The sequence below is a fragment of the Rosa rugosa genome, chromosome 1 (assembly GCF_958449725.1).
Source record: "Rosa rugosa chromosome 1, drRosRugo1.1, whole genome shotgun sequence".
In the NCBI taxonomy this organism is placed as follows: domain Eukaryota; kingdom Viridiplantae; phylum Streptophyta; class Magnoliopsida; order Rosales; family Rosaceae; genus Rosa; species Rosa rugosa.
Window position 1 is genome coordinate 62881082 of NC_084820.1, and position 10808 is coordinate 62891889.

At 38.8% G+C, this 10808-nt stretch overlaps 1 protein-coding gene across 1 annotated transcript; it reads left to right on the forward strand.

The window, feature by feature from the left end:
* The first annotated feature begins 7254 nt into the window (after positions 1-7254).
* Positions 7255-10599, forward strand: LOC133726012 (probable WRKY transcription factor 31). The gene is made up of 5 exons (XM_062153459.1): positions 7255-7863; positions 8079-8177; positions 8274-8813; positions 8927-9040; positions 9144-10599. The coding sequence occupies exons 1-5, from the start codon at positions 7477-7479 to the stop codon at positions 9810-9812; spliced, it is 1809 nt and encodes a 602-aa protein (XP_062009443.1). The 5' UTR covers positions 7255-7476; the 3' UTR covers positions 9813-10599.
* Positions 10600-10808: the final 209 nt, after the last annotated feature.

Consider the following 10808-nt stretch of genomic DNA (forward strand, 5'->3'; position numbering starts at 1 on the left):
CAAAGTTTATAACTACTCAGAGCCTAGATTGGTTCAGATTTAATACGTAGAGCCGTTTCATCTAGTCGTCGACCGGCAAATGGTCTCGCCTGACTCCGTTTCATCAACGCCTTGAATGCTTCACGTCTACATGTACTGAATGATCAGATCCTTGACTTATTCTCCTTCACACCTACATTAGCTGAATGCTTCAAAACGAGAACTAGCTAGTCCATCACAAGGTAAAGGCAGGTTCCATTCTCGAGTACGAGACTGACTTTTGTCGGTTTGTAGGAAATATCATAAAATCCTCATATTTTTACTATAAAGGCTCTAAGTTTTTACTGTTAACGGCTCCGTCTTACTGTAATTACTAAATAGCCCCATGTCAGAGAAACTGGTGGCCATACTTGCTCCAACAATGCAGTCAACGCTGGGCTGTAACTTGCAGCCTGTGTATTCCAGGACCACATAATAATTCCCCCTCCGCATTTATATTGCACATTTGCACACACTTCTTCAATTGGTATGTAAATTAGTAAAATACAAATATATGTGGGCCATTTTTGTCCCAAGCACAAGCAGGCATGCATGCATGCCTCTATTGCCTAGCTAAATCGTCCAATCATATATGCAACTGTTAAGAATAAAACTGGCTTCCATAAACAATGAGTTTCAACCCTTTTACAGGCTATCCATCGATCAGAACTTGTGATAAAAAGAGAGAGACGTGAAGGGTTTTTCACCGTCACCGTCATGAAAAGGTTTTTTTATTTTTTATTTTTGAAAAGAAATTTTTATTTAATTTTTTTAACCGGATCCACAATAATAAGATTCTATTTATGTCAGGACTTTAGTATATCATTACGGTTTTCTTAGATTAAAAAAATATCATCTGATTTACTGGTGTTCGATCATATTTTATTCTAAATTAAAGTTGTTAGTTTTTGGTATTTTCATATTAAGCCGTGAAATTTTTATATAGTATTATTATGTTTAGTTTTTCACGAGCATGCACTCCATCATTCAGGATTGTATATTAACCCTAAGCTCCAAAAGTTTTATAACCCTAAGCTAATCAACTTTTTGAAGAAATGACCACATAAAAATGGTTTAACCCACAAAAATGAAAAGAAAAACAAAAAATTTAGTATAGTTGATATAGTAGGTAAAAGTAATTAATAATCATTCGATTATATCACTTAATATTGTCATGTGGTGTCTTCAATTCATACTCTAAATGAAAACAAAAATGTCAATCAAATTAATTATAGCAAAGATAAGACATCCGAGAAACAAAGTATTTGATCGAGTCCAGGCCATTTTCACATTTAACAATCACACTAGAAAAGCATATCGCACATATATATAGCAACGATTTTCAGCCGTGACTTCTCCGCTTTTCTTTGCTGACAAGCTTGGCTTTCCAAACACTCTTTTTTCCTTTTTTCTCTTTTGGAAGACAACTAAGGTTTTGTAGACTGCTGATGGTGGAATAGACTACGCAAAAGTAGTACTACAGATCGAGTAAAAGTACTTGCTTCTACTTTCTGGTGATGATCGACCAGAAACAACTGGATTAATTGAATCACGTTTTAGTCCTGCAATTTCCCTTGCACAAAATTAAACTTTTCAAATCAAATATCTTATATCTCCTCACTATCTGAGTTCCCTTCCGACAGATGCCGAGCCTTTTTCTTTGGCCTTTTTCACATATCTAATCATGGATTTGCTCTTTGCATACCAGCCAAGCAACTAGATTTAATTTCCGACCATGAATTTCAAAGAAGAGTCTGGTTTCTTTCTGATCCCATATATAAATTTATACGAAAAGCTCTGATCAATTAATTGGCCACCGGCCTTGAACTTATTACAATTCACATGACTCCCGTAGAATCACAAATGAAGTTTGAGTTTTGCAACTTGCTACAGCTTTCTCGTTAAGATCATCGGAGATATTAAGACAATGGACGACCCATTTGCCCTTTTTGACGACTTTAACTGCTTCAAAGTTCAAACTATGCGGCCCTCTTTCCTTAATTTCATTGACTCGATCTATACTTTTGCATCATGCAAAAGAGTGGAGATCGATCCTATTAACTTTGCAAGCATATTGACGAATCAAAATTATTTAACTATGGGAAAGAATGGAATCCCCGGCCATCACCGTGTTAGGTAGTAAATCACCATGAAATCTCAAGATTTTCAATTTTATTTTTTATATATAGCTACCCTAACATCACCGAACAAACATCCAGACAAATCTGATGTATCTCCATGTGTTGTTAATTCAGAATTAAACCGGGCGCGATGATTCTTTCAAATACATAATTGTTAGTTTTATGTGGATGTGTTGCATTGAAAACGTCATGCCAGCTTATATGGCAAATGGATTGTCGCACGTATACTTAATCAATATCAGATAGCTTCTTCACCGCTCACATTGCAAATTCCTTACTCCTAAACATTATCTTCTATTAACACAACATATAATTAAGTTGATTATGTTAGTGTTATGATATTCTTTGATTCAATATTGACCGGAGACAAGTCCCGACTTATATATGTTCTTAACGCACATAACAGGTTTCATAAATCAAATACATATGCATTGTGCACATGCTTCTTTGTATCATGGTTAACTAAAATATTATCATCAACATATCTATGGTGTATCTGGCGACTATAAATCGTCATTTTTTTGAAATTCGTACATATGTCGACAAATCTATATCGGTGTAGCGGTCAAACAAACATCACACTATTCACTAACCTACCATTTTGAATTCCTCGCTCCGAATTTCTTGCACATATATACAATTACGACACAAAGATGTGTACGACACAAACATCATACAATCATTTGAGATACATAAAGAAGAAGAAAGAAAATGAAGCTCACTTGCTTCTATATTAATGATAATCTATCTAAAGTTTGTCTAATATTATCCAATACCTTGCGTATTAGACGTGCAAAAAGGAATTTTTGCAATATTTTACCAGAATGATTTTCCACATAAAACCATAATCACTTTGTCTTCATAGATAAAGAAAAAATCGGAAAAGGAACCGAAAAAAAAAAAGTCAAGACTCTGACCCAGAAGGACCACTATTTTCAAATTTTCATTACCAATTATTTTATCGAAGATGCCAGATCCAAGAATAAATCAGATAAAAAAACACAAACAGTAAAAAATAATGAGAAAAATCCAAAAGGATAAAAACCAGTTGAAAAGCGGAGGATCCGGTCCATCAAAGCTGACGGAGTCAACCCGTCAGCCACGGTCCGAATGGATCCTACTGGCTACGTGTCCGTTTCCCAATGCGGAAAGAAAATTGTGGGTCCCACAATCCTTAAGTCACCCCAGTCTACACATCTCCACCGTTGACTCAGACTACGCTTTCCACGAGAGGCGCCGGGCCAATCGGGGAACGCGTCAATCTTTTTTTTTGTTCATCTGACGGTTGTCACAGACCGGGGCCTACACCAATTGTATCCTTTCATTGGTCCGTCACGATTTTAATAGTGACTCCTTGGTGTAGTAAACATACTAAATAGCAGCTGACCCAGGAAGTCATGAAAATATCGTCGACCGAATTACCGGAAAATAAAAACTGTACATTATCATGAGAATTAAGAAATGCCTCAGGTGTGAGGACGATTGACACATCTTAATCACTATAAACATTTCTATTACTGGTTCTATAATTCAATAATTTCCTACCAAGACAAATATTTTAGGTAGATTTTTCTATTTTTAAATAAATAGTTGTATTCATAAAATAAAAAGTTTATCAGAGTGACGGCATTCAAATATGGTGCGTGTATTTGGTGGGGTGGTAAGAAAATGACTTTCCATTTAAAAGATCATGATCAAAAGTGGGGTGTGATGGGGTTAATAAAAATTTTCATGATTTGGATTAAATTTTGTTTAGTCCATGTACTATGACTCTGTCATCGTTTCAGTCCCTGACATTCTAATTTAATCTGAAAAGTCCCTGAAGTCACAATTTCCGTCTAATTGGTCCTCACCGTCCAATTATTCCATTAACAGGCTGACGTGGCACAACCTTAATTGAGTGCCACATCAGCAACTTAACGGCCCAACTTGACGGAATCTTAACGGCGATGACCTATTAGACGGAAATTATGACCTCAGGGACTTTTCAGATTAAATGAGAATGTCAGGGACTGAAACAAAAAAATGGTCAGAGTACAGGAACTAAACATAATTTAATCCTTTTATTTATCGTTGCAAGAATAAGACCGTCAAAGGAAAAAAAATGGCATTCTTTATGGAGTTGCTGAAGCGCTCCTAACGTGATCACACACAAATGCATTTATAATTCGAGTTTTGACATGCATCACTGCCGCTATTAATGACAATTGTACACCCACCCAAAAAAATTGCTCAATACCTTACAATCTCACACTTTAGCCCTTAGGATTTGATGTTAAGGAGAAGGCAATTTGATTAAACTAAATTAGGAAGAAAAAAAAAACACAAGAAAGACCGGAAATAGTGACTACTAACGAAGATGAAATATAAGAAAAAAGAAATCGAAGGAAAAAAAGACATACATTTCATAATCTTATCTATGTAACTTGAATTCTGCAACAAGCTACCTAATGTTTGACAAAACAGAAAAAACTAAAACGTCTAACCCAATTAATTAGATTCTCAATACAACCAAGTCAAATCCCGAATTAATGTGTGGGGTGCTACGGGACACAGCATGACACTTCCAGGCTGCATTCATGCGTCGTATTGCACGTGCTGCCTCACCAAAGCAATGTGAGTTGCTGGCTATTAGAGAAGGTATGGCTATTAGAGATGTTGTAATTGAAAGTGACTGCTTAGAAGCAGTTATTGAAGCTTCTAGCCCTCAATATGATTTACTAGTCAATGGTGGTTTAATCGATGATATAAAGCAAAGTTGGAGGAGGCTGCAAGGTGTTAGAATTCAACACACTCCTAGGTCACGTAGTGCGGTGGCTCACCACCTAGCTGCCTTAGGTTTTGAGGCAGAGTAAGGTACTGTTTGGATTGAACAAGCACCGTACCCGTGAATATTCGGGATGTGCTTCTACATGATTGTAATCAACTCGTTTGAGTTCTCTTAATAAAAGCTATTCCATTTATTAAAAAAAAAAGTCAAATCCCAAATTAATAAATAACATTTCACACAAATTTGTATCAATTTTCAAATCTCACGATAGGATCAAAACAGTAAGTGCATCTTTAGCAATGCCAGTCATTTTTAGTCAAATTTTAGCCAAAGTAGCTAAAAAGTTATTTTGGCTAGCCATTTTAGAAATATGTCTGCATCAGTTCTCTCTATTTTAGCTAGTTTTAAATTTACATTATTTATTAATTGAATAAAAATAGTTTAAATTCATTTTGGAAAATAACTAGTTTTCTCTCTAGTGCTGAGAAAACCCTAAGGCCGTCTACGTCCGTGTCCGTGAAGATCAGTCCTGTCCAGCGGCACCAGGACGTCTTGGCTGGCCTTTGGCCTGGCCAACATACTGTGGTCTTATGCCGGAAGGGAGATTGATGCTATTGCTCAGGAGAATTCATGGGAGGAAGGTTTCCACTTGAGGTTTCAGTATGATGGTTTTCGCGGAGGTCACTGGGCGTTTTCTCTGGAACACGGTGGGTACTGTTGGTCAGTGCTTCGTCGGGGGCTTCCAGGACCGGCGTGAGGCGTTTGGATCGTGGAGCCTAGGACCTGGTGCGCTGCATTGATGCTGGTTTTATGTGGTATGGGCCGGGTTTGCTTGGGTTGAGGCGGCGTGGTACCATGGCGACATGGAGGTACGGGTCGCGGAGCTGTGGCGGCGTGGTCGAGCAGCGGTGTTGTCTTCTGGTGTCTAGTGGGTGAGAGAGATGGCTTGGGGTCATTCCAGTATTGCTGGGCCTTGAGTTGGGCTCTTTTCTCTTTGGGTTTTGGTCATTTGGGCTAGGTTGTGTTGCCCTTGGCCTGTTTATGTTTTTAGTTAGTCTAAATTCAATAATTTCCTTTTCTTTTAGGAAGCTATGCACTTTGTGCGCACTCTATGTAACTCTAGCGCCTCTGGAGTAGTATCAAATGAGAATCTCCGCTATGTCTACGTACATGACATGTCTAATGAAGCTATGCACTTTGTGCGCACTCTATGTAACTGTAGCACCTTTGGAGTAGTACTAAAGGAGGATCTCCGCTATGTCTATGTACATGACATGTCTAATGAGTGGGTCTATTTCTATGTACCATTGTAGATACTACCACTATCTTCTTGTCTATCCATAAAATGACAGCGGAAGGGTATATAACGCTCGCTTTAGATGGATATATATATCGGCACTCGGCTTCGGGTTAATTTGATTCAAAAAAAAAAATAATAATAATAAATAAATTACACAAAATAACTTAAAATGAATGTTTTAAATTTACAAAAATAATAGAGAGTCTCATCTTGCTATCTATATTTAGGAGCGAGATAACTAAAAATTAAAATGGAGAGCCACTTAAGAGTCTGATGCAGCTATTAAAATTGATAAAAAGTTAAATATGCTCTCTAAAATAGCTAAAGAGGCAAGATAGAGAATCTGCTAAAGATGCTCTAAGTCTTTTATTTTTTATTTTTTTATTTTAGTTCAAAACCGTAAGTCTACCTTCTTCATTGAATGATTTTTTCATTCAACAATCTCCTTTAACATTAAGATACCACCTAAATAATCAGGGGTTTAGACTCAATGTCCCCCCATTGTATTCGACAGTTTCATTAATCAAGGCTTGAGAGCTGCCGCTCCAACCCTTTATTCAAAAAAGATACCGCCTAACAATTCACATGCTAAAACGATAGAGACAGTCAATCCTAAAAGTCTGACTATAAAAATTATTGATTCATTTGAAAATAATCCAGTGATTAAACAATCTCTTATTCAATTGCTAGCTCTAAATTCCAATATAAATAATCACCATTGACATTCATAATATAAATGATATTTCAAAGTCTTTTAGGATATATACTATTTGACCAACCCAAAAGATTTCCAATTTTTTGAAAAATTTTCACCATGAAGATAAACTTGTTAATAATGCCCAAGGAGGATCACTCATGTGATGGCTCTATACTCATGTGATATTTAAAAGCTATATTCAACTTGCTTGCTACCCATTAATACCTCTCCTACCTTCCCCTCATCTTTATCATTTTCCATTTTTGTTTTTTGTTTTTTTTTTGGGTGTATTACATCCAAAAATCCAATACAATATTCAACACACCATAAACAAGTAGTCATGAAGAAACAACACAAGGGCACCAGTACTAGTATTGCCTAGCTTGTCCGGTGCTGATCCTGACTGGGTGGTCTTCTTCTCCAAAGTCCAACCTCCCTCTTTTATTGCCGAGTCATCTGCACTCTCTTTCTCCACACTCTCACAGACTCTTACACCTACACACATTCTCTCTCTCTCTCTCTCTCTCTAGTCTAGTCCTTCTATAATTTTATGGCCAAAGGAGGTGGACTCTCCATTGATTCAGATCCAATTGGCTACTTGTCCCTCCACAAACCCATAGTCCTCAACTCCTTTCAAGATCAATACCCTAATTCTAGTTCTAGTTCTACTACCCACAAACAACACCTCTCTGGGTTTTCAATGGATCATCACACCCACCAAGCCAGGTCACCACCACCGCCCCAGACTCTGCAATTCTCAGTCAACCTCAACTGCACCGACGACCGAGAAAACTCGCCGCCGCAATCGGACGACAACCAGCGCAAGGTCGTAGACGAGAGGGACTTCTTTGCCGATAACAACAACAAGGCCGAGGAAGCTTCCACTGAGAAAATGGACTTCGACGATGGCCCTTCCGGCATGGAATTCAACGTAAACGTGAGTCACCTTTTTTTTTTTTTTTTTTTTTTGGCTCGTCTAGTGGGGGCCATGGATATGGACCCCCAAGCTTTCTGGGTTTCCAAGTCTTGGACGAAATGCCTCGAAAGCATGAAGCTTTGGGGCTCTAAGACTAACCCATGTGTTTGATGAACATGCACATATTCTGTTTCACTGTAATGATTTTAGCTGATTCATCTTTTTGGGTTTTGTAGACTGGGTTAAATCTTCTCATCACAAACACTAGTAGTGACCAGTCAGTTGTGGATGATAGCATTTCGTCGAGCATGGAGGATAAAAGAGCCAAAAGTGAGGTAAAGATCAATGTGAAAAAGTTTGATTCTTTCTATGTCAATGGTTGATGGGATTTTTGGGAACTGAAAAATTCTGGGTTTTTGCTTGGTTTGCAGCTGGCTGTTCTTCAAGCTGAGCTGGAGAGGATGAACGCGGAGAATCAGAGGCTGAGAGAGATGCTTAATCAGGTCACTACCAATTACAATGCTCTACAAGTGCATTTGCTGAGTTTGATGCAAAACCAGAAGGCTGAGAACAGTGTGGAAGTGGAAGTGGAAGAGAAGAAGCTTAATAATGGCAGTGGATCGCAGATGGTGGTTCCGAGGCAGTTTATGGATCTCGGTTTGGCTGCAAATGGGGATGCCGAAGAGCCATCACATTCTTCTTCGGATGAGAGAAGCCGGGAACGGTCTGGATCAGGTGATAATGGAAAGGTTGGTGCTGGGAATGTTGGTGATGAGGGGCCTGCGTTTGATCAGGAGAAGAAGGAATTTGGTCGGGGGATTAGTGGGAGAGAGGAGAGTCCTGATCAACAAACGCAGAGTTGGGGACCTAACAAAGTTCCCAGACTCAATTCTCCAAAGGAGGTTGATCAAACTGAGGCTACAATGAGGAAGGCTCGGGTTTCTGTTAGAGCTCGATCAGAGGCACCCATGGTAAGTCCAATTTCTGACTGAAATGTTTGCTTGATATTCATTGTTTTTGGGACGAATAGTACTATTATATTTGTACCAAAATGTTTGTTAATGAAAAAATTTGTTGGTTTCAGATCACTGATGGATGTCAATGGCGTAAGTACGGGCAAAAGATGGCGAAAGGAAACCCATGTCCTCGAGCTTATTACAGATGCACCATGGCTGCTGGTTGCCCAGTTCGAAAACAAGTAAGCTCATTACCAGGGTTCTGTTTCTTGTTTATACTGACGATGTTATGTTGTTACATTGCAAATTTATTTATTAATTTGAATTACTATTATGATCAAACAGGTACAAAGATGTGCTGAAGATAGGACAATCCTCATCACAACATATGAAGGCAATCACAACCACCCATTGCCACCAGCCGCCATGGCAATGGCGTCGACCACTTCATCTGCAGCCCGGATGCTGCTTTCCGGGTCTATGCCAAGCGCAGATGGCCTAATGGACTCAAACTTCCTCACTAGGACCATCCTCCCATGCTCCTCAAGCATGGCCACAATCTCAGCCTCAGCTCCATTCCCCACTGTTACATTGGACTTAACACAGTCCCCAAACCCTTTACAGTTCCAAAGGCCACCAGGCCAATTCAACATCCCATTCCCAAACCCGTCTCAGAACTTGACCAATGGACCTGTCTCATTGCTGCCCCAAATCTTCGGTCAGGCGCTCTACAACCAGTCTAAGTTTTCTGGCCTTCAAATGTCACAGGACATGGACCGTAATGCCCAACCTCAACAAGGACAGCAGCAGAACTCATTGGCCGATACTGTTACTGCTGCCACTGCCGCTATCGCATCCGATCCAAACTTCACTGCAGCTCTAGCAGCCGCCATCACCTCCATCATTGGCAATGCTCATCCAAACAACAATGGTAACAATTCCACCACCACCAACAACACAAGCAACAGCAACAGCAATGGAAACAACAGCAGCAAATTGCAACAACAAGATTAGCAAGTCCAGTTTTCCAAGGAGCTAAAGGAAGCCACTTTTCTTTTTTCCTTTTAGGTTTTTTCATTCTCTTTTTTTTTTTGGGGGGGGGGGGGGAGGGGTGGAGATGGAAAGAAAGTGAGAAATATACATATGTTTTTTTTTTTGGGGGATTTGGAGGGGATAAAAATTGAACATAGGTTTCTATATTCTTTTGTTATTCGAATAATATGTCCAATTATGTCATTACGAAGTCTTATAAAAGTTGGCGAAAAAAACAATGGAAGAGCTAAGAGTGCAAATTGGTTTTCCAATTCTTGTTTGTATACGGAAATGGAGGGGTTGGAGTTTTGGCGGCCATTGTTTATTTAGGTTCCATGTTTTCCTGAAGAGCAAACAAAAGCCATAGATGGGAGGAGAACAAAGGAAAAGACAAAGGAAAAGAACAAAAGGGGATTAGGGTTTTTATTCCTTCCTTGCTTGGAGTTATATCAGTGGCGGTCAATAGAAGAGTCAACAAAAACGTCTGGGAGTGACCTCAAAGGGGATGGGATTAGTTTGGCACGTTAAGAAAGAAAAAGACTGTCCGGTTTTTGCTGGTCACGTTTTTTCTTTTTTATTTCTTTTCATGTCATGTTTGACATTATCTTTTGCCTTTTGCCATTTTTGAGCACCATGAGAATTGAGAAGGTCTTTAGCTTAACCAAATTTGGGCCATTTGGCGTCCCATTTTCTCTGTCATTTCCTTTTGCAATGATGCACTAATGGCTTCGATACGAATGGATGGATTGTGTAGGGAGTTTATAGTTTATTGCTGATGTTTGATAGTGAGAGATGGACACTGGCAGGAGAGGAGTGGTTGGTTAGTTAGAATTATTGTAACTCTAAACTATATATATCGCGTCTTTTCAAAAATTTATATAGTTGTTTGTGACATTTTATCAAACACATGTTCTCGATTTTCAAAAGGTGATTATAGAGATTTCTATCATCAAGATCACAAAATTATTTCGACTTTAT